This window comes from Euprymna scolopes, chromosome 46, assembly GCF_053919585.1.
Source record: "Euprymna scolopes isolate OS-2025 chromosome 46, ASM5391958v1, whole genome shotgun sequence".
NCBI lineage: Eukaryota > Metazoa > Mollusca > Cephalopoda > Sepiida > Sepiolidae > Euprymna > Euprymna scolopes.
In genome coordinates, this window is record NC_136527.1 from 3,975,196 (window position 1) to 4,001,199 (window position 26,004).

General features: G+C 37.2%; 1 protein-coding gene across 2 annotated transcripts; it reads left to right on the forward strand.

The window, feature by feature from the left end:
• The first annotated feature begins 2,245 nt into the window (after nucleotides 1-2,245).
• Nucleotides 2,246-25,943, forward strand: LOC145271349 (neuferricin-like). Of its 2 annotated transcripts, none has more exons than XM_080126896.1 (4): nucleotides 2,246-2,700; nucleotides 12,700-12,840; nucleotides 17,600-17,783; nucleotides 25,756-25,943. In XM_080126896.1, the coding sequence occupies exons 1-4, from the start codon at nucleotides 2,319-2,321 to the stop codon at nucleotides 25,925-25,927; spliced, it is 879 nt and encodes a 292-aa protein (XP_079983022.1). In that variant the 5' UTR covers nucleotides 2,246-2,318; the 3' UTR covers nucleotides 25,928-25,943. The 2 variants fall into 2 exon arrangements, with proteins under 2 accessions (XP_079983022.1, XP_079983023.1); XM_080126897.1 differs by lacking the exon at nucleotides 2,246-2,700 and adding an exon at nucleotides 3,248-3,351.
• Nucleotides 25,944-26,004: the final 61 nt, after the last annotated feature.

Below are 26,004 nucleotides of genomic sequence, written 5' to 3' on the forward strand. Positions count from 1 at the left end.
GAAAATCTCAGCTATGAACCTCTGTTCGAAAATGTCAGCAATATGGACCTCCATTTGAAAATCTCAGCTATGAACCTCTGTTCGAAAATGTCAGCAATATGAACCCCATTTGAAAATCTCAGCTATGAACCTCTGTTCGAAAATGTCAGCAATATGAACCCCATTTGAAAATCTCAGCTATGCAGCTCTGTTCGAAAATGTCAGCAATATGAACCCCATTTGAAAATCTCAGCTATGAACCTCTGTTCGAAAATGTCAGCAATATGAACCCCATTTGAAAATCTCAGCTATGAACCTCTGTTCGAAAATGTCAGCAATATGAACCCCATTTGAAAATCTCAGCTATGAACCTCTGTTCGAAAATGTCAGCAATATGAACCCCATTTGAAAATCTCAGCTATGAACCTCTGTTCGAAAATGTCAGCAATATGAACCCCATTTGAAAATGTCAGCTATGAACCTCTGTTCGAAAATGTCAGCAATATGAACCCCATTTGAAAATCTCAGCTATGAACCTCTGTTCGAAAATGTCAGCAATATGGACCCCATTTGGAAATCTCAGCTATGAACCTCTGTTCGAAAATGTCAGCAATATGGACCCCATTCGAAAATCCCAGCTATGAACCTCTGTTCGAAAATGTCAGCAATATGGACCCCATTCGAAAATCTCAGTTATGAACCTCTGTTCGAAAATGTCAGCAATATGAACCCCATTTGAAAATCTCAGCTATGAACCTCTGTTCGAAAATGTCAGCAATATGAACCCCATTTGAAAATCTCAGCTATGAACCTCTGTTCGAAAATGTCAGCAATATGGACCCCATTTGGAAATCTCAGCTATGAACCTCTGTTCGAAAATGTCAGCAATATGGACCCCATTCGAAAATCCCAGCTATGAACCTCTGTTCGAAAATGTCAGCAATATGGACCCCATTCGAAAATCTCAGTTATGAACCTCTGTTCGAAAATGTCAGCAATATGAACCCCATTTGAAAATCTCAGCTATGAACCTCTGTTTGAAAATGTCAGCAATATGGACCCCATTTGAAAATCTCAACAATGAACCTCTGTTCGAAAATGTCAGCAATATGGACCCCATTCGAAAATCTCAACAATGAACCTCTGTTTGAAAATATCAGCAATATGGACCCCCCCCCCATTCGAAAATCTCAACAATGAACCTCTGTTCGAAAATATCACCAATATTGACCCCGTTCGAAAATGTCAGCAATATGGACCCCTGTTCGAAAACTTTGGAGACACCTGCGCTAGACTAAGACAATTTTTACTTTGTCCCAATCGTGAAGTGCCTCTTTTAGGGAGAGCTACATTTTCTCCACATTAAAAACTGACCTTTTGTCTAACTTTGCCTCTGTCCAGGCGCTGGGGGAGGGTTAAAAATTGGGTCTGTGACAGTTTTTTTTATTTGTGTGCGTGTTCCTTGTTTTCAAGGATTTGCAAATTTTCCTCATTAAAAACAATGTCCGGTGAATTTCTACTTTCTTTCCACCGTAACAATCATCTTTAAAATGACGACCCCTGTAGGTTTTCTAGTATGCTAAAAACGAATATCGCATTTAAAGTTGCCACGAACAAGTGGTTTTTCTGGATATTAAGCAATGTAATTCCTTATATTAGCACTGGTAGCCATTTTGTAAGTTCAAGCGCTTGCATATTTTTGACGCATACAAAATGGCCACCAGTGATAACATAAGGAATTACATTGTTTAATATCCAGAAAACTACTTGTTTGCACCAAATTTAAATGCGATAGTCGTTTTCATCATGCCCGAAAACCTAGATGAGTCGCCATTTTAAAGGTTATTGTTTAGGTGGAAAGTAAAAATTGATCAAATGTCCCCGGGGGGGGGGCAGTTGATGTCCTTAAAATACAAATTCACACGAAAACTTATTTAATACTTTTTTTAGGTTTGAATGCAAATAGGTGAGATATTTACGTGTCCTATAAATCGAGTTAAAAATAGTTCTTTTGATCGGTACTTTTAAAGGTTTTCTAAGTTTTTTTTTTTTTTTTTTTTTTTTTTTTGTTTTTTCACAGGTCAGGGAAAGGGATTCAAACCCCGCCACGTTTACTTTTTTTTTTTTTTTTTTTGTTTTTTGTCCCCAAACTATTTCCATGTCATAATTCGCCGAGAAACCCAATCTAGAGTATATACTATACGTGTTCGTAGCTTTGTAGTCAAAACGAAAAAAAAAAAAAAAAAAAAAAGAAAAAAGTTAAGTACTTTCTTTTCGAGGAGGGAAAACTAGTACAAAAAAAAAAAAAAAAAAAAACAAGTGCCCGCGTTTTACATGAAATGTTATCTAAAACAATTATTTTATGTATTCTAATCACCGTTGTTTTCGGTTATTTGCTCATGATTCCGGGCAATCACCCCTCAAAATGGGCCCCTCAAAACCACGCACTTGTTAAGGATTGGGTCTCTCGAATTCGAGACATTTTTCGGGGGTTGTTGACTTTGACCCCCGCGCACGAAAAGCCAGCGGACAGACGGACCACAGAGAAAGATGGACACGACCAATTAGCGCTGAAAATATTTACGAAATTAGAACTTTCTAAGTATAAAGGAGACAAGGAGAAGAAAAAGCCCATTTATTTGGCCATCTTAGGTCGGGTTTACAATGTAAGTAAAGGACGCAAACACTACGGCCCAGGTGAGGCGTACAGTATTTTCGCAGGTAAGCAGAATGATGAGAAAAAAAAAAAAACGTATACGTGTTTTTCAGCGTTGAGAGAGAGAGAGAGAGAGAGAGAGAGAGAGAGAGAGACGGAGGGAGGGAGGAGAAGAGAGAAAAAAGAGAAAGAGAGAGAGAGTGAGAAAGAGAGAAAGAGGGGGATAAAAAGAGAGAGGAGAAGAGAGAGAAAATAAGAGAGAGAGAAAAAAGAAAGAGAGGGGGAGAAAGAGAGAGAGAGAGAGAAAAGAGAAAGAGAGAGAGAGAGAGGATAAGAGAAAAAAGAGAAAGAGAGGGAGAAAGAGAGAGAGAAAGAGAGAGAGAAAGAAAATAGAAAAAGAGAGAGAGAAAGATAAAGAGAGAGAAAAAAGAGAAAGAGGTGGAGAAAGAGAGAGGGAGGGAGAGGAAGAGTAAGAGAGAGAGAATAAGAGAGAAAAAAGAGATAGAGGGGGAGAAAGAAGGAAAGAAAGAAAGAGAGGAGAGAAAGAAGGAGAGAGAAAGAGAAAGAAAGAGAAAGAAAGAGAGAGAGAGAGAGAGAGAGAGAAAAGAAGGAGAGAGAGAGAGAGAGAGAGAGAGAGAGAGAGAGAGAGAGAGAGAGAGAGAGAGATTCGGGTTTGTTTTACAATCCACAGATGTACGAAAAAAGTTGTCGAAAAAGTAATTATTTGTTATATATTTATTTCTTGAAAAAAAAAAACAACAACAAAAAAAACAACAACAAATATATAACAAATAAATGTTACCAAAGGCAAGATAAGTTATTTTATTTTATTTTTTTTTATGTAACATTTATTGGGTGTGTTTCTAACACCATTTTTGTTTTATGAGGCTTCTACATTATTGGGACAAGATTTTCGATATTTTCATTTTTGATGTCGTGATGAAACAAAGTGTCAAAAATACTTTCCCGTTTTCATTAATTAAATCGAAACATTTCCAAGTAAACAATTACGGATATATGTTTTCTTTCATTTTCTTTACTTTGCGGAAGTAATTAATATCTAGTTTAATCTTTTTTTGTTATTTATTTCTAACTTCGGCCATAGTTTAAAATACTGATTTCTCCCTTGGAGTTTTTACGACAGGTGCGCGAAAAAAATGGCGTCTCCATTTTCGTCAATAAACTGTAGAAGTACCAAAACGTGCGAGTAAATGTAAGAAAAACTGTGAAAAATAAATAAATAACAAAAAATAAAAATATCTAAAAAATTTCTGGTATTTTTTACGATGTGACCCAGCGGCGTTTAATACCATAAAAAAAAAAAAATGAAAATCTACTTTTTTTATTTTTTGGCTAATACGTTTAAACGGCCTTTAGAAATAATATAAAAGAAGAAATTAACATTTTAGAAGGGGGATCACTTTCCTATATAAATTTAACGTAAAATGAGCTGCTTCTTGGCCACCTAGCATCCAACGAGATATGCTGCCTAGGTGTATCAGAATGTTTGTAGGAATTTTTGACACCCCTAACACGTGTCTAATAATGCGTTTTATATCAAAATAAATAGTGTTTTTTATAAATTTTGGTTTGTCAAATAATTTACACCGCTAAACTACACATTTACCAAATGATGTATTTTCAAATGAATTTTCAGTGAAATACCTTTACTTTATATATCGTTGTTCCGCGCTATCTAATCGCTTAAATTACAATCGTTTTAAAACAATTATGTCGTATCATTAAGACGGAAAAAAATCAAATTCACAATTTTCTTATTTCAATTCAAGCTAGGCCAAAAAGCTGCTGAAACATCTTGCAATATCAACAAAACATTTGGCCCAAGAACCGCTTATGAACACTCAGCACAGTGGTGGTTTAAGAAATTTTGTGGTGGCGACAAGAGTCTTGAAAGTGATGAGCGCGATGGCTGTCCATCGAATGTTGACAATAATCAATTAAGAGCCTTAGTTGACGTCCATCCACGCACGACTAGGTGTATCAGAATTTTTGTAGGAATTTTTGACACCCCTAACACGAAACTGCAAATAAAATATAAAAATCTCGTAATTTCTGTTTTAAAAGTGGGTTGTTTATTTTCTTTATGGATTATACTTCCACAATAAACTATTAAAGTTGTATAAAAAGTAATAGAAATACTATTTTTTATTTAAAAAAAACAGCAATGAAATTAATTGAATTTTACGAGTTCAATATTTTTCAATTTTTAAACTTTAAAAATCTATCAAAATTTTTCTATTGATTCAATTTTTACGATATTTTCAGGGTCAATGTGAAATTTTATGCTCTTTCCAATAAACCGAATATAATATTTTAGACAAACGTTTTTTTTTTAATTCACGCCCCCCCCATTTTCAAATGTCTATTAAAAAGTAAATAATTAATTTATCTACCAAAGTTTTATAAATCACAAATTGAAGATAAAAGATCAATAAATAATATATTCAAATTTAAAACAAAAAAAAAAAGTAGTGTTTTAGTAAAGTCCGAAGTTTAAAACTTAAAAAAAAAAAAAAAACCCACGTTGTTTGTTTTTTTTTTTGGTTTTTGTTTTTAATAAAACCTTGGTCTTTGCTCCTTTAATTGAAAAAAAAAAAAAAAATTAGGGCTTAAATTACATTTTTCGAGGAGTTATAAGCTTCGAAAGATAGCGGGTGGAATTATTCAATAGTTTTCACGAAATTTCTGACACTGCTATATGCCACCCCTAGCATTTTTTCAATTTTGGTGATTGTGGGGGGGGGGGATACGGCAAACCATGATAAATTCAAATTTGTTATTTGGGAGAGAAGGGGGGGGGTAAATTTATACAACGTGATCCAGCGTCATTTAACCTCTTGAAAAGAGAAATTCTACTTTTTTTTTTACCTAGTACGTTTAAACTGCCTTTAAAAATAATTTGAAAGAAGAAATTTAAAAAAAAAAATAATAATTAACATTTTAGAGGGGGATCACTTTCCTATATAAATTTAACGTAAAATGAGCACCCACTTCTTGGTTACCTAGCGTCCAACGAGACATGCCATCCCTACCAAGTCTAGTGAGTGAGGGAGGGGTCGGGAGGGCGGCAAAACATGACAAATTGTGTGGGGGGGGGGAGAATTACAGAGAAATTTTTTACGACATTTAACCCCCTAAAAAAATTTTTTACGTCATTTAACCCCCTAAAAAAAAAAAAAAATGTAAATTTAATTTTGTTTTTCTTTGCCTGTGTTTAACCAGCCTTTTAAAATAATATGAAAGAAGAAATAAAAAAATAATTTTTTTTAAATTATCATTTTAGAGTGGGGATCATTTTCCTATATAAATTTAACATAAAATGAGCACCCATTTTTTGTCCATTAGTGTTCAACGAGATATGTCACCCCTAGCATTTTTTCAAGTTTGTTGATTCAGGGGGGGGGGGGGCGGAAAGGCGGAAAAACGACAAATTCAAATTTTTTTGGGGGCGGGGTGGGAGAGAATTACATTGAAAACATAAAATTTAATTAATTTTTTGGGTGGGAGGGAGGATTATATTTTTGTATGAGACCATTCTGTACTTTCACCTAACAATTTCATAAACAAAACGAACCCCCAAAATATGACAAATTCAGTAATAATTTTTTTTTAAAATTATTTGGACTATTATCTTCACGGTCTAGTTGTTTTTCACAACGTTTCACCCAATTATTCCTCTGGCCTTCATCAGGTAAACCGTGATGGGATAGTAATCCACAGCAATTGCTGCCTTTAATAAAAAAATTTTTTTTTATTACATTTTCACCCCAAACAAGGCACATTGCCACTTTGGTGTAGGGGGCTACTATCAGGGGAAACATCTACCGAGGTACTATGTAGGGATTTGGGCAGCAAGATGTTGGTTCACGTTACACTTGAACTTATGCATGTCAGTACAGTTGGAGAAGAAGGGACCTGGAATGGAATTCCAAAGTCTAGCTGTTCTGGGGAAGAAACTATTGGAGTAAAAAGATCTTTTACATCTAGGGATCTCTACAGTGTGGGGGTGGGATTTTGCAGCCTGTCGAGTCTGTCGAGGGTGTTCACGTCGTGGGGGCACAAGTGCTTGCAGTTCATCAGAGCATTCACCATTATAATACTTGTAGAACAGGTAGAGGGATGCAACGTTTCGTCGATGGGACAGAGGCTTAAGCTTAGATGCCAGTTTAGGGCCTATCAGATTTGCAACTCTCTTTTGAACCCTGTCAAGGAGCGAGAGACTAGTAGCCGATGCACCAGCCCAAATATGACAGCAATACTCCATACATGGGCGAATGGTGGCCTTATAGAGGTACAGGATATTTTCTGGTGTTAGTAGTTTTCTAGCACGGCAGAGAGAGCCCACCTTCAATGCCCTCGGTGTAATTGTTCCAATTCATGTTTCCTGTGAACGTTAGGCCAAAGAGCTTGAAAGACGTACTCTCAGATAAAGAGTCGTTGGCCATTGCTATAGGTGGTAGAGAAGGTTTCTTGTAATTATTGAATGAAACCAGTTTAGTCTTGGCGGCATTGAACATGACCATCCATTTTTGTCCCCATTCCACTACTGATTGGAGGTCATCCTCTAGTGTTTCTGCCATTACTTTAGATATGTGTTCATTTTTAAATGCACTTGTGATGTTAGGCTGTATGAAGATGTTAACTTTGATTAAAATTGGACTACAAGCTAAAGGTGAGAAGAGAGAGAATCAACGTGTCATTGTTGGCTGTGTCATCCACATAAATGTCTATGAATATGATTTGGGAGATCATTGATGAAGAAAAGAAGGAGATGATGGAACCCTGAGGGATGCCAACATTGATACTATGAGCTTCTGATTTCTGTCCATCGATGACTGTGCTCTTATAAACCTATCAAAGAGAAAGGATTTAATAACTGAGCGGACATTTCCAGCTCTTCTGTACTTAGAAATCTTGTGAAGTAGACCTTTATACCATACCCTTGCGCGAGCCTTTTCTAGTCTCACACAAAAACACGCGTTCACATCTCTATATTACTTGTCATTCACATATGCGCGTACGTCTACACACGTACATATATTCACGTTCGCGTATATACACTCACATACACATGTATATACACGCACACGCTAACGTACACACATGTACTCACACACGCGCACACGTACGCACACAAAGACAGCGTCACTTCCTCTTTCAAAGGAAATCCACGCATGCACAAAAGACCACCGGAAACAATTATAAAAGCAAGAGCAATAAGCAGCATCTTTCTTTCTCAACTCGTTTTCCGGGGTGAGTGGTCGGCGCACCAGCCACCGCCGTTTCGGCAGGCGCGCGCACGCGCGTACCTCACGCCACTTGCTACTATGTGGTACAAAAATCTAACAGATCATACGTACACTTTATACGCTTTCTCTCTCCATGAACTGGATTGACATTCTCATTCTTTCTCTCTCTATATATACAACTTGTCCCAGAGAACACCACTACGTAGCTGACTTCTAACATGGCACACAGTTTAACTGATGTCAACCCTCTATCCTTTTCTTTGTCTACACGATGGACTGCCATTTCTCGTTTCACTACATTACTCACTTCTCTTCCCACGCGCGGACAAATGATAGTGACCCGAACGTGAGATGAACATACATTTCCTTTTTCTTTCTACACCACCAGTCCCGCAACAAACGATGGTGACACCCGCGCGAACATGAACATGTGTTACACCTAAAACATTCATTCTTCAACAGTAAATAAACGACACGTTTATCTTATCCAGCAATTGAGTTTTTGTTTCCTTCATTCCATTCGTTTCATTATTTTCTTTTGTAACGGGATTAGGATTTATATATCCTAGTCCTCTACACCCTATCAAAAGCCTTAATATTAAAGTTAGCAGGTTACCTTTTTTTGAGGTGATTTAACACAGATTCAAGCAACTTACTTATAACACACTGATTGGTCTGTACTGAGAAGTAGATAGTCAATCTCCAGATTTTTTAAATACTGGACCGACTGATGAAGTTTACCAAAGCAGTTCCCCTTAAGGCGACATTCAAACAGCTTTGTAAGTATGGCAACATCAATGATTTCCCAAAACACATACTTAAATAATTCGTTGACATCTATGCTGATGACACGACCATCTACGGCAACACATCAAAGGCCGAAAATGATAAAGTTCTCTCTTATTCTCTCTCCTGTGATCTTGAGTGCGTGGTACAATGGGGGAAGACGTGGCTGGTTACTTTAATGAATCCAAAACCAAGCTACTATCTTTACATCATCAACGCTGGGTTTGACCTTTACTCCTGACCTGAAGTGGAACAAGTACATCAAGTCTGTTGCCACGGTCGCTGGGAAAATGGTAGGGTCCTTCTACCACTCCAGAAGATATCTCACTACTGATGCAATTCTCTATCTATATAAAAGCCAAGTACGTCCAAGGATGGAATACTGTTGCCACATCTGGGCAGGAGCTGCTAAAAACAGCCTATCCTGCCTTGACAGAGTACAAAATACACTTCGTGGCTTAGTGGGGGGTGCCCTTTTCTCTTCCCTGCAACCTCTCTCCTACAGGATAGACGTTGCGAGCTTGTCCTTGTTTTATCGTTATTTCCATGGCAAGTGCTCGTCTGAGCTCCAATCTCTGATTCCCCCCTCGCCAATCTTTCACAAAAACACTCGTCTTGCTGAAACCACTGTCAATAATTTCCCCCACTCTTTATCTGTGCCTAAATCAAAACGTAGATTCCATGAACAAAGCTTCTTTCTTAGAACTGCACGCCTGTGGAACTCTGTTCTGTTTGCCTGTTTCCCACCTGACTACAACTTGGATGTCTTAAAGTCCAACGTAAACACATTCCTGATAAACCGCCCCCTTAAGTAAGACACTTTATCAAAACTTCAATACTAACGATTACTACGATACTATCCCATTGATTACTGTATACGCAATAACCCTTATCCCCGAGTGGCTTCCGGGCCTTGATAAGTGGTGACTACAATGTAAAAAAAAGAGAAAAGAAAAACAGGGTGCTGAACAAAGGCATGTCCTATATCGCAACCATCATTGCGTCAACACCTGACAAAGCCAAACTCTTTACTAAGAACTTTGCAGCAAATTTTACCTTTTACAATCAGAGCCCCCAACCCTTACAAGGCAGTCAAAAAAAAAAAACGAAATGGAGTTTAATTCTTACATTTCATAAATAAATTTAATTAATTAATTAATTAATTATTAATTTAGTTAATAAACTCGAATGTAAATAAGCAGTGGTGTTCCTCAATCGAATATTGTATTTAATACTGGTCGTTATACGTGTTATGGGGGACAAGATGGTCTGCTGCTGTGATAGACGATCCCGTCTCCATGTGTATGGAGAATGAATGTATTGAATGATAGAAGGATTGAAAAAGCAAAAGGTCGCATAATGACGACGAAAAACAATTCCAGTGACGAAAAATATGTCTTCTACCTATTCTCCATCTTACTTGTGTGTGTGTGGGTGCGTGTACATGTCTGAATGATTAAGCGTGTTTTGGAAGGGAATATATATATATATATATATATATAATATATATATATATATATATATATATATATATATATATATATAAAATAAAAAAATAAAAATAATTGTTAACGGTGGATGTATGCGAGTACGTGTGTGAGTGTGTAGGTGGGTATGTATATATGTATATATGTATGCTCCTTCATATATTTCTATGTATGTACGTGTGTGTATGTGTGTGTGCCTGCGTGCGTGTGCATGTGTACATGTACATGAATGTATATGTATGCGTGTGTGATTGTGTGTTAGTGTATGCTATACATGGGGAAAGAAAGTCTTTAAAAAAGAACCCTAAAAAAACCATAAAAACCTTCACCATATGGACTAAAAAACACTCTTTGAAAACAACTTTGACCGGACACTGAACACTTACAGTTGGAGACAGAATGTCTGAACACGAACAACAACAGAATGTCTGAACATCACTCTGAAAAACATATTTAATATCAGCGGAGGCAATTCTACAAACTCCCATTTTAAAGAAAAACTTTTTACGAAAATATCTGAAGAGAGCACACCCTAAGCTCGAAACGCGTTATAAAAATATTTTAAAATAAAAATATGATGAAAACCTTTAAAAAAAACCCACAATTGTTGATGGCTACACTCTTTTAAATATACATTTTTTCTCTCGTTGGAACTACACAACCATCACTTTAAATATAAATATATATATATATATATATATATATATATATATATATATATATATATATATATATATATATATATATATATATATATATTAGTATTGTTATAAAACAGCCTTTTTTTTTCTTTTCTTTAAAGAGAACTATTTTTATTTTTGGCGTGCATGTATATATATATATATATATATATATATATATATATATATATATATGATTGCATGGTTTTTTTTTCTTTTTAGGTGCTTGCTTTCTAAGAGTAATTATCAGCAAAAGAAATGCAATTTATTTACATAAATATACATGAGAAATATTAAGAAAAGAGATAGATAGAATGAGAGTAATTGATTGATGGCTGCGAAAGGCTGACAGGCTAGTCAGAGGCGCTGTTGGGTGGCCGATGCCACCAAAGCGGTATTTGTTTAATCTTGACTGCTTGAAAGAGACACAGATATGAGAAACAGGAAGTGACGTAGCTAGATATATTATTCCTTAATTGGAATTCATTTTTGAGATGAGCATTATATATATTAATTTTTATTTTTATTTCGGACTACTATTCTCATCTTTATTGTTTTTCATCTTTTTATTGGTTTGTTTATTCACAACGTTTCGGCCAACTAATTCCTCTGGCCTTCGTCAGGTTGCTCTCTGAGTTAAAGAGCGACAATCGAGTTAGCCTTAGAATTTCAATTCCCACATACTTTTGAAGTGACTAATCTGATAATATCGCCACACAAATCTGAACTTTGTGATGAGAGTTATATTTAGATTAGACTCATCGCAACCCTTTCGACAGTCTAGATGGTGTCTGAGTTATTTTTAGCACATCGGCATGGCGCCAGAATCATGCAATTTGATTAGTCAACCCCTTTTTTGCGTGGGACGACAAAGGACTTTGAAGTGTCCAAAAAGGTAAAAAAAAGAAAAATGTCAGTAGACTTCATTCAAATTGAACAAAGTGGGCATATCTCAGGACGAATGTAATTAATTGTGCAAAATAATTGGTTGAGCGTCATGTAAAGACTTTAAAAACGAAGAAGAAATGACAAAGTTCTCTCTGATTCTCTCTCCTCTGATCTCGAGCGTGTGGTTCAGTGGGGGAAGATGTGGCTAGTTACCTTTAATGCATCCAAAACCAAACTCCTATCCTTACATCATCAACGCTCTGATCCCCATCTGGCATCAATTGTGATGGATGGCTCTCGTCTGGGTGAGGCCCCGTGTTTTGACAAGCTTCTGGGTTTGACCTTTACTCCTGATCTAAAATGGAACACGTACATCAAGTCTGTTGCCAAGGTCGCTGGAAAGATAGTGGGATCCTTCTACCGCTCCAGAAGTTATTTTCATGGCAGGTGCTCGTCTGAACTCCAATCCCTGGTCCCCGCTCGCCAATCTTTCACGAAAAACACCCGTCTAGCTGAATCCACTGTCAAAAGTTTCCCCCACTCTATATCTGTGCCTAAATCAAAACGCAGATTCCATGAACAAAGCTTCTTTCTTAGAACCGCACGCCTGTGGAACTCTGTTCCGTCTGCCTGCTTCCCACCGGACTACAACTTGGATGTGTTCAAGTCCAACGTTAACAAATTCCTAATGAACCGCCCCCTTAAGTAAACACTTCATCAAATCTCCACACTAACGTAATGTACTTGCAATAACCCTTATCCCTGAGTGGCTTCCGGCCGGGCCTTGATAAGTGGTGATCACTGTGTAAAAAAAAAAAAAACATTCTTTTACTACTGTATAAAAAAAGAAAAGAAAAATAAAAGCAGTAAAGCGAGTGCAAAACGACGATCAAATTTAAAAAGGAACTAATAAAGGAATTGTGTGATTATCAACATTTTTTCGTATCTTACAGGTATCGACGCATCTCGTGCATTTGTGACAGGCGATTTTACAGAGAAGGGCTTAACGGACGACATAGAATCGCTAAAATCATCGCAGTTGTTTGAGCTGCAAAACTGGGCATCGTTCTACGATGAAAAGTATCCATTAATTGGTAAGTTTCTATGGACCAAATATACATTCAGCACCTCAATTATGCTAGCAACTGAGAAAAAGACATGATGAACGTTATTATAATCATAATTTTATCTTTAAAACTGAAAACACTAAAATAAAACGTGATTATTTTATGATTTGATGGGTGCCCGGTGTTGCTCGGTTGTTTGGAGGTGTATGTTGAGCAAAACAATAAAAAAGTAGGCAGGCACGCAGGCTCAAACCCGTACCGCGAAGGAGGAAAAGAACGTGAAAAAAAAAGTGACATCTTTGCTGTTGCGTCAAATCTTTTTACTGTTGGATAGTTCTTTTGAGCTTGTTAACCCAACTTTTCCTGGTTTTGTTTCCCCAACGTGTTGGGGAAAACCAACTCCTCTTTTATTAGGGGAATGTCCAAATGAAAGTAATTGTCTGATATGACGGTGAAAACCGACATTGACCAAACGTTCATTTGCTTTCTGGACACATTTCACGCACAACTGTTTGAGAACTTGTTTCTGAATTAGATGTAACGCATACGATAGTTTCCAACCACTTTGTGATTGGTAGGCAAAGATAAATGGGGGACTCACCAATTGAATGACAACCAATGAAAAATAGGTGCTAGTGCACTTGCTGATCCGCGCTATTTTTTTTTTTTAATCGTATTTCCAAGTTTAAAGTTTCACATCAGTGTCGCTTTTATGCAAAAAAGCCGAATCAACACGAGACGGGCCGAAATAGCAAGAATTGTGTTAAAGTTGACATAAATAAATCTAGATGCGACGAGCGTTCGCAAATCCTAGATATTATATATAAACACTTCTAAGTGATAGTAACCGCCCCCCCCCCCACAAACCCACCCGGGAACCCCGGGCGAAAAAAGCCCTTTCCTGGACATACAAAAACTCTCGCTCACGTTTTGCCGTTTATATATATAGATGGTACTTTATCTCTGCAGCTGAGTTTGTTCCCTATGGACACCGAAACGACTGAGCTATTTTTTAAATCTAAAAAAAAATTTCACACAAATTTACGTTATGTGCCTGGGAATGTTCTAAGATATATTTTGTATCGGGATGCCTCCGATAAGTATCGAAAATCGATAAGTGAAAAAATTTTATTAAAGAAAGAACAGTCAAATTTTAACCAAAGTTAACACCTTTATACAGCCTAACATCACAAGTGCGCTTGAAAAATTTTATCACCGCACAAGCAGAAGGGGCCTGTGTATAAAATCAACAGTAGGTTCTTTAATAAAACAGGGGCGCATTAAAAAATGAACATTTCTCTTAAGAGCACAATTGAATCATCATAATTGACTCTTGCATTTTATTTCTCTCTGATTCTGATCTTGAGCACATGGTGCAATGGGGAAAGAGGTGGCTGGTTAATTTTAATGCATCGAAAACCAAGCTTCTATGTTTCTACCATCAACGCTCTGATCCCCGTCTGGCATCAACTGAAATGAATGGTTTTCATCTTGGAGAGGCTCAATGTTTTTACAAGCTTGTGGGTCTGAAATGGAACATGTACATCAAATCTGTTGCCAAGGTCACTGGAAACGTGGTGGGATTGTTCTACCGTTCCAATAGATATCTCACTGCTGATGCAATTCTCTACCTGTATAAGAGCCAGGTACGTCCAAGGATGAAGTACTCTTGCCACATCTGGGCAGGAGCTACGAGAAGACTTATCCTGCCTTGACAGAGCTCAAAATAGACTTTGTAGCCGAGTGGAGGATGCCCTTTTCTCTTCCCTGCAACTTCTTTCCGACAGAAGAGACATTGCCCCCATTCTTTATCTGTGCTTAAACCTAAACGTAGATTCCATGAACAAAGCTTCTTTCTTAGAACTGCACACTTGAGGAACTCTGTTCCGTTTGTCTGCTTTCCTGCTGACTAAGCTGACTACAATATAGTCATGTTTAATTCCAACGTAAACAAATTCTTGATTTCTTGATGAGCCGTCCCTTTAAGTTATCCAATTTACCAAATTTTAACTACTAACGATTTCTACAATATTGCCCAAGTAACTACTTATCCTTGAGTGGCTTCCGGGCCTTGACAAGTGGTGACTCCTTTGTAAAAAAAACAAAAAAAAACTTTAATGCTAACCATTATATAAAAGTATGATGAGAGGAGGTTTCGTCATGATTTTGCCATTGCCTATGACCTCACTCAGATTGTTCACGAACCCACCCGTGTGCCCGATACACCCGGTCAATATGCAAGCTTTCTAGACCTTTTCCTCACAACTTCCCCTGAGCTGTTTTCATGTTCCATTCTATCTCCTCTGGGATCCTCTGACCACTCCGTTGTATCAGTTAAGATAAAAATGAAATGTAATAAGTCTTCAGATGTACCTCTCCACCGTACTGTATATCGATACTCTATGGCTGACTGGGATAGCTTCTGTACATTCATATTTGACCTACCTCTGCATTCCATGTTTAAAAAGAATGTGTCCTCTATAGTATCAGACCTGATCGAATGGTTAATTGTAGGCATAGACCGATTTATAGATTTATACCATCCAAAAAATTCCAACAAAAACCCAACAGCCAGCCATGGTTCTCCCTTGAATGTGCTGCTGCCATCGCGTACAGAAGTCATTTTTTCCATAACTACCAACGTAATAGATGTACTGAGACTAAAGCTGCTTTCAGGACTGCCAGCAACCACTGTAAAAGAGTAATAAAACATGCAAGAGAGCTATATGCTCAGTCTGTTAAATCCAAAGTAGCTGAGCAGTGGCTTGCTTCCCACCAGTTCTGGCAAATAGCAAACAGGATCTTGAACAGAAGCGTGCGTTCTATCCCAACTATCATCAATGGACCTGAGTATCAGACAAGGCCAAACTATTTGCCAAGAACTTTGCAGCTAATACTACCCTATGCGACAATGACCATCAACTCCTTGTATTTCCTCCTATAACAGACAACACGCTATGCAACATACAAATATCTGTGCATGAGGTCGCCAAGCTAATCAAGAACCTTGATTCCAGTAAAGCAACTGGTCCTGACGGCATTCCAGTTATAGTGCTGAAAAAGCTCCAACCAGAACTTTCCCTCATACTTACAAAACTGTTTAAGTGCTGTCTTAAGGAGAAGTGCTTTCCAACACCCTGGAAAACCTCATCAGTATGCCCTGTATTTAAGAATCCAGGTGAAAATCATCTCCCTCTCAGTACAGACCAATAAGTCTCCTGTGTCATGAGTAAGTTGTTGGAATCCATATTAAATAAGAAGTAGTCAACCACCTCAACAGAACCAACCTTCTTAGTGACACACAATATGGTTTCCGCTCGTCAAGATCTACAGCAGATGTGCTAACGGTTATATCACATAGGATTAGTGAATCTCTTGACAAAGGTTTCCTTTCCAGGGCAATTGCTCTTGACATATCGAAGACCTTCGATAAGGTATGGCATAAGGGCCTACTTCACAAGATTTCCAGCTACCATATTACTGGAAATGTTTTCTCAATCATTAAATCATTTCTCTCTGATAGGTTCATAAGAGTAGTGGTTGATGGGCAGAAATCAGAGGCCCACAGTATTAATGCTGGAGTCCCCCAGGGGTCCATCCTGGGCCCAACTCTCTTCCTGGTCTACATCAATGATCTCCCAAAACACATACTTAAATCATTCGTTGACATCTATGCTGATGACACAACCACCTATGGCAACACAGCAAAGGCTGTAAATGACAAAATTCTCTCTAATTCTCTCTCCTTTGATCTTGAGCACATGGTACAATGGGGGAAGAGGTGGCTGGTCACTTTTAATGTATCCAAAACCAAGCTTCTATCTTTACATCATCAACGCTCTGATCCCTATCTGGCATCAATTGAAATGGATGGCTCTCGTCTTGGGGAGGCTCCATGTTTTGACAAGCTTCTGGGTTTGACCTTTACTCCTGATCTGAAATGGAACACGTATATCTAATCTGTTGCCAGAGACGCTGGGAAAATGGTGGGATCCTTCTACCGCCCCAGAAGATATCTCACTATTGATGCAATTCTCTATCTTTATAAAAGCCAAGCACGTCCAAGGATGGAGTACTGCGTCCACATCTGGGCAGGAGCTGCTAAAAACAGCCTATCCTGCCTTGACAGAGTACAAAATAGACTTCGTGGTTTAGTGGGGGATGCCCTTTTCTTTTCCCTGCAACCTTTCTCCCACAGAAGAGACATTGTGAGCCTGTCTGTTTTATCGTTATTTCTATGGCAGGTGCTCGTCTGAGCTCCAATCTCTCGTCCGCCCTCGCCAATCTTTCACAAGAAACGCCTGTCTTGCTGAAAACTACTGTCAATAATTTTCCCCACTCTCTATCTGTGCCTAAATCCAAACGTAGATTCCATGAACAAAGCTTCTTTCTTAGAACTGCACGCCAGTGGAACTCTCTGCCACTTGCCTGTTTCCCACCTGACTACAACTTGGACGTCTTCAAGTCCAACATAAACAAACTCCTGACAAACTGCCCCCTTAAGTAAGACACTTTATTAAAACCCCCAATACTAATGATTACTACAATACTATCTCATTGATTACTGTACACGCAATAACCCTTATCCCTGAGTGGCCTTTGGGCCTTAATAAGTGGCGACCCCCATGTAAAAAAAAAAAAAGTATGTTTTCTACAATGCAATGTAGATATAAACTAAATCAATGTGAGGAGTCATGTGAATCTTCCTCCAGGTGCACCACAGTGGGTCCCCGATTAGAGACGGCAATTAATTTACATACTTTATCTTGTCCGGTATAAATTTCAGGCTATCTTTTGGGACGTTTCTACGACTCCAGTGGACAACCGACGGAAGTTTTGAAGAAAATTGATCACCAAATCCAAGAATATAAGGAGGAGGTGAAAAAAATGGAAGCCGCTAAGAATCAATTACCGGCATGCAACCAAGAATGGAATCCGACTGGTAGCAGAGTTTGGTGTTCACAGAAAAGGTAAGGCAATTTTTTCCATGATATTCTTTCAATAAATTTGTGCGTAAGGCAATTTTTTCCATGATATTCTTTCAATAAATTTGTGCGTAAGGCAATTTTTTCCATGATATTCTTTCAATAAATTTGTGCGTAAGGCAATTTTTTCCATGATATTCTTTCAATAAATTTGTGCGTGAAAATGTCAAAGGATTTTTATAGTTTTGGAGACAGACAGACAGACATATTATCTTTTATATATTAGATTTAAAAATGCAAGCCAGAAAATTATATATGCATTCAGCAACACAAAACTCCTCTTAGACATATGCAGAGTGGAACGATTTTGTCTTTATATATATATATATATATATATATATATATATATATATATAGTGAAGATGGTAATTAATAAAAACTGAAGAAAGTGCTCAATACTGTTGTAGAGCAAATATGCGTTTTATTTTTTATTACCGTATCTTTCTGTTAAGTTACATTATATAAGTCTGAGGAAGCTACAGACGGCCAAAAAAACGGCCGAGTAGCTGAAACAATATTGTAACTTAACAGAAAGATACGTTAATTAAAAATAAAACGTATATATATATATATATATATATATATATATATATATATTTAGTAGAAACGATAATTAATAAAAACCTGAAGAAAGTGCTCAATACTGTTGTAGAGCAAATATTCGTTTTATTTTTATTACCGTATCTTTCTGTTAAGTTACATTATTGTTTCAGCTACCCGGCCGTTTTTTTGGCCGTCTGTAGCTTCCTCAGACTTTTATTTTGAGGAAGCTACAGATGGCCAAAAAAACGGCCGAGTAGCTGAAACAATAATGTAACTTAACAGAAAGATACGGTAATAAAAAATAAAACGTATATATATATATATATATATATATATATATATATATATATATATATATTATATCTATAAAAGTGAACATGTCTGTGTGTACATTTCCCTATGCAATAACTCTGTCCATTTTAAGTCTACAGACTCGAAATTTGATATACAGGGTACTGAGATTTGGGAAAATCTTTGTAATCTGTTAAGTTACATTATTACGCATATTTAAAAGCGACTGAGCGAAGCCCACTATTAATTTGTTTGTAAACAAGCTGATGGTTCGAGCACTGTGTGACGGGAGGGTGTGAATTTAATACACACTCTATGAGAAATACTTACAACACTGATTCGTAGCCGAATGGTGAGAGCCGCCGACTGTCAATGCGATGGTTGTAGGTTCAATCCACGGCTGGGTAAAGGTGTTTGTCTAGCCGCATTGATGAGTTGTGATACAACGAAACAGTACCATATGTGGATGACAATATATATATATATATATATATATATATATATATATATATATAGTAGAAATGGTAATTAATAAAAACCTGAAGAAAGTGCTCAATACTGTTGTAGAGCAAATATGCATTTGGCCGTTATGAGGAGGCTACATATAGTACACATATAATATATATATATATATATATATATATATATATATATATATATATAAATATATTACTAGACTACCAGTGACCCGTTGGGTCAGTATGTTATATTAGCTATGGAATTAATGTATGAGCGTGACACTTGAACGTAAAATTCAAAGACTTACATTTTTTCTTTTTTGAAACTTTTGTTTATTTTATCTTGGATTTCTTCATTACACACGCACACACACACACACACGCACACACACACACACGCACACACGCACGCACACACGCACACACACACACACACGCACACACACACACACACACACACACACAGACTTTATCTTCAAGTCAAAAAGTTCCCCCTCAAAATTCTGACACACATAATTATATAGGGCGGAACGATGAAAATTGTCGCCCTTAAGAAAAAACAACACTACAGCTTTATTTTAAAACTTTATACTAAAAAAATCAATTCAGGTGACTTGATTACATAATACATCTATTCATTATACCTGTCTTCAGCCTCAATCACTGCCTCACTTTATTTTTATTTTATTTTAGTCTTTTTAACCATCTATTATGTTGGATTCTACTTGTATTTCTATTTGTTTTCTCATGTTATATACAGAGAAAGTATAAAACACAGCATTATATCTGTTGAAAGCCGTTTTATGTGTCGACTCCCAGTTGGACAAAGGTTCAAATCACTAGCACGCTCAATAAAAAATATCAAATTTAAGAAAAATGTGCGTACTATATAAAACCAGTTATTTTCTACATTTCCTCCACAGTTGAGAACAGCGTTAACTAAATACTCACGGAACAATACCTGGTGCATCAGAACTACTATTTTAAAAGTTATTACTAATATAATAGATCCTACACTATCTATAAAGTTCTAGCCCCTGTCCCATCGCCGCAGTGTTGCATCCTCTCTGCCATTGGAAATACTAATTAACTAATATAGGACCGCTACACATATAATGCGTATTCCATTGTCGCATATCGTAAGCCTGAAGCGGCCTTGACCTTGCAATCCAAAACCAAGATCCAATGAAACGGAACGGAATGCAAAAAAAACAAAAAAACATGACAAATAATTTAAACAATTTTTATTTTTACTTATGTAAAATAAATGCAAAAAAAAAGAACATGGAAAATAATTTAGACAACTTTTAAACAATTTTTATGACAAATAATTTAAAAAAACTACCTTGACAAAGTACAAAATAGACTTCGTAGCCTAGTGGGGGATGCCCTTTTCTCTTCCCTGCAACCTCTCTCCCACAGAAGAGACGTTGCTAGCCTGTCTTTGTTTTATCATTATTTCCATGGCATGTGCTCGTCTGAGCTCCAATCTCTGCCCCCCCTCACCAATCTTTCACAATAAACATCCGTCTAGCTAAAACCACTGTCAATAATTTTCCACACTCTTTATCTGTGCCTAAATCAAAACGTAGATTCCATGAACAAAGCTTCTTTCTTAGAACTGCACGCCTGTGGAACTCTCTTCCGTTTGCTTGTTTCTCACCTGACTACAACTTGGATATCTTCAAGTCCAACGTAAACAAATTCCTGATAAACCGCCCCCTTAAGAAGACACTTTATCAAATCTCCATTACTAACGATTACTACAATATTATCCCATTGATTACTGTACACGCAATAAGACTTATCCCCGAGTGGCTTCCGGGCCTTGATAAGTGGTGACTACCATGTAAAAAAAGGAAAACTTTAAAAAGATGTTTAAATTATTTGTCACTTTAAAGTGGCTGCAATATTAGATTCTTACACAATTGAATTAAATTATCGATAAAATAAATTAAATATTTACACAAAATGACTCCGCATGTAATGAAGTTTCTGATATAAAAATTTTCAAACCATATTTAGCGACATTATCTGATCACTTATCAAGGCCCATATGCCAGTCGAGGACAAGGCTTCAATAAGTGTCAGCTGGATGGAGAGATAACTTTTGATTAATAAAGAAGGCGGTTTAACAAGAATTTGTTTACATTGGACTTGAAAACGACTATGTCGTAATCAGCTGGGAGGTAGCCTTGCTGTATTGTGTCCCACAGATAAGCAGTTCTTGGAAACAAACTTCGTTCATGGAGTTTCCTTTAGTTTTAGGTAGGTAGGTAGAGAGAGAGAGAGAGAGAGAGAGAGAGAGAGAGGGAGAAAAGCGTGAGAGATAAACCATAATTAGACGTTTTTATTGTGAATGTTTTTAAAGAGGGAGGACCATAAATTGAAGGTGGTTTTTTAATCGCAAGGTCAAGGCTGCTACTTGGTCTGTGAAATACTTAGCCTTTTGGCCAGGATCAGAGTAGAGTATCTGTTCTTCAGATGCTGCACTTCCATTTCTTGTTCTTTTTCGGTGGAGGATCAGTCCTTCACGACTGAGACAATTTTTTATTTTTGTACCTTTTCTCCACGTTAAAAAACGATCCTGGTGTCTAACCCTGTCCCGTGGGGAGGCATAGTAAATAGGTACTTGGTCTGTGAAAATGGCAAGTGACAGCCATTTTGATATTTTACTCATTCAATAGTTACACATTTTAATCGTGCATTTCTCGAGTTTCGATGATTAAAATAAATGAATTTTTTTTGTAATAATTTTTAACGTTTTTAATGCGTGACTTTTTCATATAACCCGCAAACACTATGTAGCGACATGTAAAAAAAAAAAATGTATAATATATGCTTTATCGTTATTTTCATGGCAAGTGTTCGACTGAGCTTCAATCTATGGTCCCCCCCTCGCCACATGTAAAAAAAAAAAATCTTTCACGAAAAACACTCGTCTAGCTGGAACCACTATCAATAATTACCTCCATTCTTTATCTGTCCCTAAACCTAAACATAGATTTCATAAACAAAGCTCTTTTCTTAGAACTGCACGCCTGTGGAACTGTCTTCTGTTTTCCTGCTTTCCAGCTGACTACAATAAAATGTCTTCAAGTCTAACGTAAACTAGTTTTTGATGAGCCGTCCCATATAAGTTAACGAATTTACCAAATTTTCATTACTAATGATTACTTAATTGTCCAATTTCTACTGTACACTCTTTAACACTTATCCTCGAGTGGCCTATTGGCCTTGATTAGTGATGATTCCTGACGAATATTGGCTGAAGAGAGTTTGATAAGGATATCTTAAACGGTCCTAACTATCGGGCTTGAAACCGACGTTACCAATGACTTGTCTCATCTAACAACTTTCTGCAATATATATATATATATATATATATATATATATATATATATATATAAAATAAAACTTACAACAAATTTACCGAATTTTCATTACTAATGGTTACTTAATTGTCAAATTGTCTACTGTACACTCTTTAACCCTTATCCTCGAGTGGCCTTTTGACCTTGATAAGTGGTGATGCCTTTATAAAAAAAAAGAGCTAGGTAGTAAGTTATATATTTTTTTTTTTAATTACATTTTCACCCCAAACAAGGCACATTGCCACTTTGATGTAGGGGGCTACTATCAGGGACATAAGCTACAGGAGTACTGTGTAGGGATTTGGGCAGCAAGATGTCGGTTCACGTTGCACTTCAACTTTTGCATGTCAGTACAGTTGGGGAAGCAGTGATCTGGAATGGAATTCCAAAGTCTAGCAGTTCTGGGGAAGAAACTACTGGAGTAGAAAGATCTTTTACATCTAGGGATCTCTACAGCGTGGGGGTGGGATTTTGCAGCTTGTTGGGTCTGTCGAGGGTGTTCACGTTGTGGGGGCACAAGTGCTTGCAGTTCATCAGAGCATTCACCATTATAATACTTGTAGAACAGGCAGAGGGATGCAACGTTTCGTCAATGGGACAGAGGCTGAAGCTTAGATGCCAGTTTAGGGCCTATCAGATTTGCGACTCTCTTTTGAACCTTGTCTAGGAGCAAGAGACTAGTAGCAGGTGCACTCGCCCAAATATGACAGCAATACTCCATACATGGGCAAATGGTTGCCTTATAGAGGTACAGGATACTTTCGGGTGTTAGTAGTTTTCTAATATATATATATATATATATATTAGTTTTTGTGGAAAAAAGAAATCCAGCAGAGTGCTCAATTAAAAGGAAAATCCGAAATATGAGAGCATATTTATATTTTGTGTACAGAAAGTTGTTAGATGAGACAAATCATTGGTACCGTCGGTTTCAAGCCCGATAATAAGGACCGTTTAAGGCATCCTTATCAAGCTCTCTTCAGCCAATATACGAATATATATAATATTCGTTCGGGCTTGAAACCGACGGTATCAATGACTTGTTTCATCTAACAACTTTCTGTACACAATATATATATATAGAGAGAGAGAGAGAGCGATAGATAGATAGATTAATAGATAGATCGATGGATAGGTAGATTAATAGATAGATCGATAGATAGGTAGCTAGATATAAACAGATTGCGATAGATAGATAGATAGATAGATAGATAGTTTGCCCGTACTATTGCGGAATTAGATGACTTAAAGCGATTATTGACTCAATATAACAAAGGAAGCGTGAAACTCTGTTTCATTTTTCTGCTTTCCAACTGAATACAATATTGTCGTCTTCAAGTCCAACATAAACAAGTTCTTGATGAACCATGTGAGGGAGTCACATTGTTTGACCACGCCTCTGACGTCATAAAGAAGCAGGAATTCCAATATATTGAGATGGATTCGAGTCAATCAGAGAGAAGACAGAGTCGGAGCTGATACCCTTGGAGATGAAGGAGGGAAGAGGCGACCATGTAATCGTACAAGCTTGAATTCCTGATTCAACACTCAGCGGAAATTCCAAATATATTGAGATGGGTTTGAGTTAGGCAAAGAGAATACAGTTGGAGTGTTGGCATTCGTTTCCTTTATTATTTATCTCTAATTTCATTAATCCTTTCTAGTGTTATGTAAAAAGTAATTAAAAGAGCAAATTAGAAGTTCGGTAAATTTGTTAACTTAAGTGGAACGGCTCATCAGAAACTTGTTCACGTTGGACTTGAAGACAACCATATTATAGACAGCTGGAAAGCAGGAAAACGGAAGACAATTCCACAGGCGTGCAGTTCTAAGAAAGAAGCTTTGATCATGGAATCTATGTTTAGGTTTAGGCACAGATAAAGAGTGGGGAAAATTATTGATAATGTTTTCAGCTAGTCTAGTGTTTCTTGTGAAAGTTTGGCGAAGGGGACCATAGATTGAAGCTCAGTCGAACACTTTCCATGAAAATAACGATAAAGCAGAGACAAACTCGCAACATCTCTTCTGTGAGATAGAGGTTGCAGCGAAGAGAAAAGGACATCTCCCACCAGGCCACGAAGTCTATTTTGAACCCTATCAAGGCAGGACAAGTCTTTTCTAGCAGCTCCTGCCCATATGTGGCAACAGTATTCCATCCTTGGATGTATCTGGCTCTTATATAGATAGAAGAAATGTTGGAAGGCAGGAGGGAGCCAGATTCGCTGGTTGTAGAAGGGTAGTCTCAGAGGCTGCAGAAGATGCTAGAAGTTTTCAGGGGGTAGTGGAAGACTGTGAGAAGCTCTGGAAGCCTACAGATGTACATTGATTGCATTTTTGTGTTATGTAAAATGGGATAGACCCCAGTAATTAAAAGAGCAAACAAGATAAGTTTGAAAACGATATCTGGAAAAGGTTAGAATCAAACCCAGTAAGAAGAGTAAAAAAAGAACTAAATATTATTTATGTCAGAGTTAGATATGAACAATGCAGTTTAGAAATAATGATGAAATAAATAGGTTATAAATGAAGAAACAATTCATTTAGGAATTTCTTTGTTACCAGAGGCGTGTGGATGTATGTGCAAAGCACATGTGTAATTTGAAACGTGAGAGAGTCACATTGTTTGACCATGCCTCTGACGTCATAAAGAAGTAGGAATTTCAATATATTGAGATGGATTTGAGTCAGTCAGAGAGAAGACAGAGTCGGAGCTGATACTCTTGGAGGCGAAGGGGGGAAGAGGCGACCATGTAATTGTACAAGCTTGAATTCCTGATTCAACACTCAGCCAACTGGATGATAAAGAATCAGCAGCTATATTTTGTAAACTGTTTGTCTTCGTGTAATCATTACCACTGAAAGGTAAATGTGTTTTTGTCTATCATCTTGTAAACAAACTTTGTGCAACACCCCCTCCAGGTATTATGTGTCCTCATCACCATCATCAATAATGACTCTCCCCTCTGATGAGTTAAAAGTACCGTATAAATATCTCTCCCGGAATATAGTATTGTCTCTTCTTCAGTATAAATATCCCCCCTTTTTATAAATATATCCTGTCATCTGTCAATACAATATGTTATCGAAATTTACACTATCTCGATTTATATGTCCCCCAACAACACAACATATGTTCGATTCTGTTTTTATTTGTTCTGAATACACACCGTGACACAATTGTACGAGCCTTTTTCAAGTCTCACACAAAACACACATTCATATTTGTTCTGAATAGACACCGCGACACAATCACCAAAAATTCTTTTTAAATAATGTTTTCTCTTTTTCTAGTGGTGGCGTTTCCAGAGATTGGGCCGGAGTTCCTCGTCAATATTTCCAACCTGGATCAACGTCCCCAACGTGTGTCTGTGCAAGAGACCCTAGGAACCATCATCATCACACACTTAAAGAATATAAAGGCTGCGATATGCTTGCTACGTCCTGTAATGTTCTTTCAGAATAAAACCTTTCTTAGAACATTGGAATTGTTAGGGTTTTTTTTGTTGTTTTTGTTTTTTATTGCATTTTCACCCCAAACAA

Excerpts from the sequence above, each read along its gene's own strand:
- LOC145271349 (XM_080126896.1), top strand. The coding sequence starts at position 2,319 with ATGTTATCTAAAACAATTATTTTATGTATTCTAATCACCGTTGTTTTC. Across the intron at positions 12,841-17,599 it reads TGAAAAGTATCCATTAATTG|GCTATCTTTTGGGACGTTTC; the intron begins GTAAGTTTCTAT and ends TATAAATTTCAG. Across the intron at positions 17,784-25,755 it reads GTTTGGTGTTCACAGAAAAG|TGGTGGCGTTTCCAGAGATT; the intron begins GTAAGGCAATTT and ends CTCTTTTTCTAG.